At 28.7% G+C, this 2,433-nt stretch overlaps 1 protein-coding gene across 1 annotated transcript in view; it reads right to left on the minus strand.

The window, feature by feature from the left end:
- LOC117113173 (fibropellin-1-like) overlaps positions 1-2,433 on the minus strand; it is a gene marked incomplete at its 3' end in the record, with an annotated part of 57,031 nt that overhangs the window by 11,615 nt on the left and 42,983 nt on the right. Inside the window, exon 10 of the mRNA XM_033256451.1 lies at positions 1,947-2,069. Coding sequence (XP_033112342.1) covers positions 1,947-2,069 — 123 coding nt within the window. The remainder of the gene's footprint in view (positions 1-1,946; positions 2,070-2,433) is intronic.

Genomic DNA, 2,433 nt, shown 5'->3' on the forward strand with positions numbered 1-2,433 from the left:
TATATGAACTATTTTATCACAATAACAGCATGTGCACAGCACAGGAAAAAGATATGAAACGCATTTGAATCAGCAGTGATTTTTTATTGTATTTTATGATAGAATTGAAAAGGCTACGTACAAGAACCATTAAGTTTCACACGTTGCTTGCAGTATACTGTAATTACTCACCAAAACAATTTTGTAATTAATAATAACTATAATAATTGTGACGTCATCACTGCAACTCCCAATGTTATTTGCCTATTCCCCACAGTCCAATAATTTTTCAATTAGTGGACGCTTGGCTTGATTTTTATTTTTTAGGTTTGTGCGCAAAAAAAAAACAAACCTAATTTTTTGTCACTACAAAGACATTGCGCACCATGACAAAAATTGAATTGTAATTGAAAATTGCTTTCGTAAAACAAGGTTAATTAGAACCTAAAGGAAGTTACTTGAAACTCAATACTAAGTATGAACAATTAATAAAGGAATTCCTTGAATCAATACACCCTAATACACTAAGCAAATTGAACATTTAATAGGAATATTATAGACCTATTTTCAAGACTCAATGAACGAAATTAGATGTAGGCTTCTAATAATAACAATACTGTAATAATAATAATAATAATAACAATAATAACAATAATAATGATAATAATAATAATAATAATAATAATAATAATAATTTTTTATTATTATTATTTTATTTTTTAAGAAAAGTTGTTTAAACAAGTGAATGACCATAGCTATGCCATTTTCATTTGAGAGAAGGTATTCAGAATAATTTCATATAATTTATATATTATTTTAGGAGACACTAAAAATATTTTGGAACTTGCATTGTCAATTATAATGATAGATACATTTAGGTTATTTTTAACACTTTAGGCCACTGTTACGCAACCTATGGGTCACGACCCAATTGATGAGTTGCATAACCTCTTTAGATCATGAAAAATTTACTTAACACAAACAAAGACAAATGAAATTAAATTACAGTAAACGAAAGTGCAACTTTCGTGTGACAAGTGCGTCAGTTTACTTTTGTTCACAGTTTCAAAACATTTGTACTTCAGTTATTACAACTTTAAAGATTAAATATTAAATATGTATATAACAAGTCGTTGACATCTCAACGTCTTTTTCATTGAGTTATGTATCTAAAGAACACACATGAATTACATCATGCTCACGCTTAAATTTTCTCCCAAAATAAAATATATATATATATATATATACACTGCCACTTTACTATTTTACAAAATACCTGGTTTATTATGAAAATTGTTTTGAATCATAGAGATAGAGATAAATGTAGATGTATGTGAGTGACGACTTTTTTATGAAATTTTCTCATAGTTCCTTTATTTATATTTAATTAATTATAATTTCTTATGTAATATTAATTTTACAATGCTATGTTTGAAATGTTTTCTGTATGCAATGTTTTTGATATGATATAATAAAAAAACAAAACTTTAAAGTATCAGTTTCGTTCATTTCAATGTGTTAGGCTTTCAGCTGCAAATTATAATGAGAGAACATTTTTAAATTTAACGTGTCTCTGTCTTTGCATAACCCATAAATCTCTGGCAGCACTGGAATATATAATAAAATGTCTGTAGATCATTAATTTTAAAAATCCTTTAACTTATAGAAAAATTTGATAACTTACGTGGTTTTGTAAATAAGTAATTCAAAGTTGTTTTCTTTTTTTCAATTTTGGGTTTTACATAGTGATTGTGTGAATTGATTAATCAATTCTCAAAACAATCAAGTGGTTGGTTCTTCCCCCTATCCCTCGCGCGTATAAAACAACGGACGTTTTATTGACTTCGGGTTCAACGGGTTGCGCCTGAGTGCTTGACATATAATTTGGGTCGTGGGGATATAAAGGTTGCAGAACAGGGCTTTAGGCTATAGTAGAGTTTAAGAAATTTTACGGTTTGTTGGCTGACCTGTTTCACAAAGTGTTCCAGAAAATCCAGAACGACAGCTACATGTAAATGCAGTACATGAGGTAGATGAAGCATGACATACACCTCCATTCAGACATCGGTTATTGGTACAGCCATTAGAAACTGAAATAAAAAGGAAACACCGACAACAATATTAAGGTAAAAAATACAATATATAAAGAAGCACTGTGATGTTAGCGGCAAAACATGACATGGAACAGACAGGTAAACAGATTCATGATTACCGACAACACAAAGAAATTTATGTCTACTAATATTAACTAAAATTTCAATCATATCGTATCGTTTTCAAAGTAGCAAGGCTATCGTAAGCGCATGAAAATGCATAAGGTTAAAATCTCAATTTTTATAAAAGCGACATTTTCGTCCCAAAAAATCTTTTATTTAAATTTTTTTTTTAAATTTTTATTTGCTTATTTCTGATAAAAAAAAAAGACCAAATAGATTCTAAACCAGTTTGTACACG

This window comes from Anneissia japonica, unplaced genomic scaffold (genome assembly GCF_011630105.1).
Source record: "Anneissia japonica isolate Jap-2015-1 unplaced genomic scaffold, ASM1163010v1 scaffold93_len1081246_cov171, whole genome shotgun sequence".
NCBI classification, from domain to species: Eukaryota; Metazoa; Echinodermata; class Crinoidea; order Comatulida; family Comatulidae; genus Anneissia; species Anneissia japonica.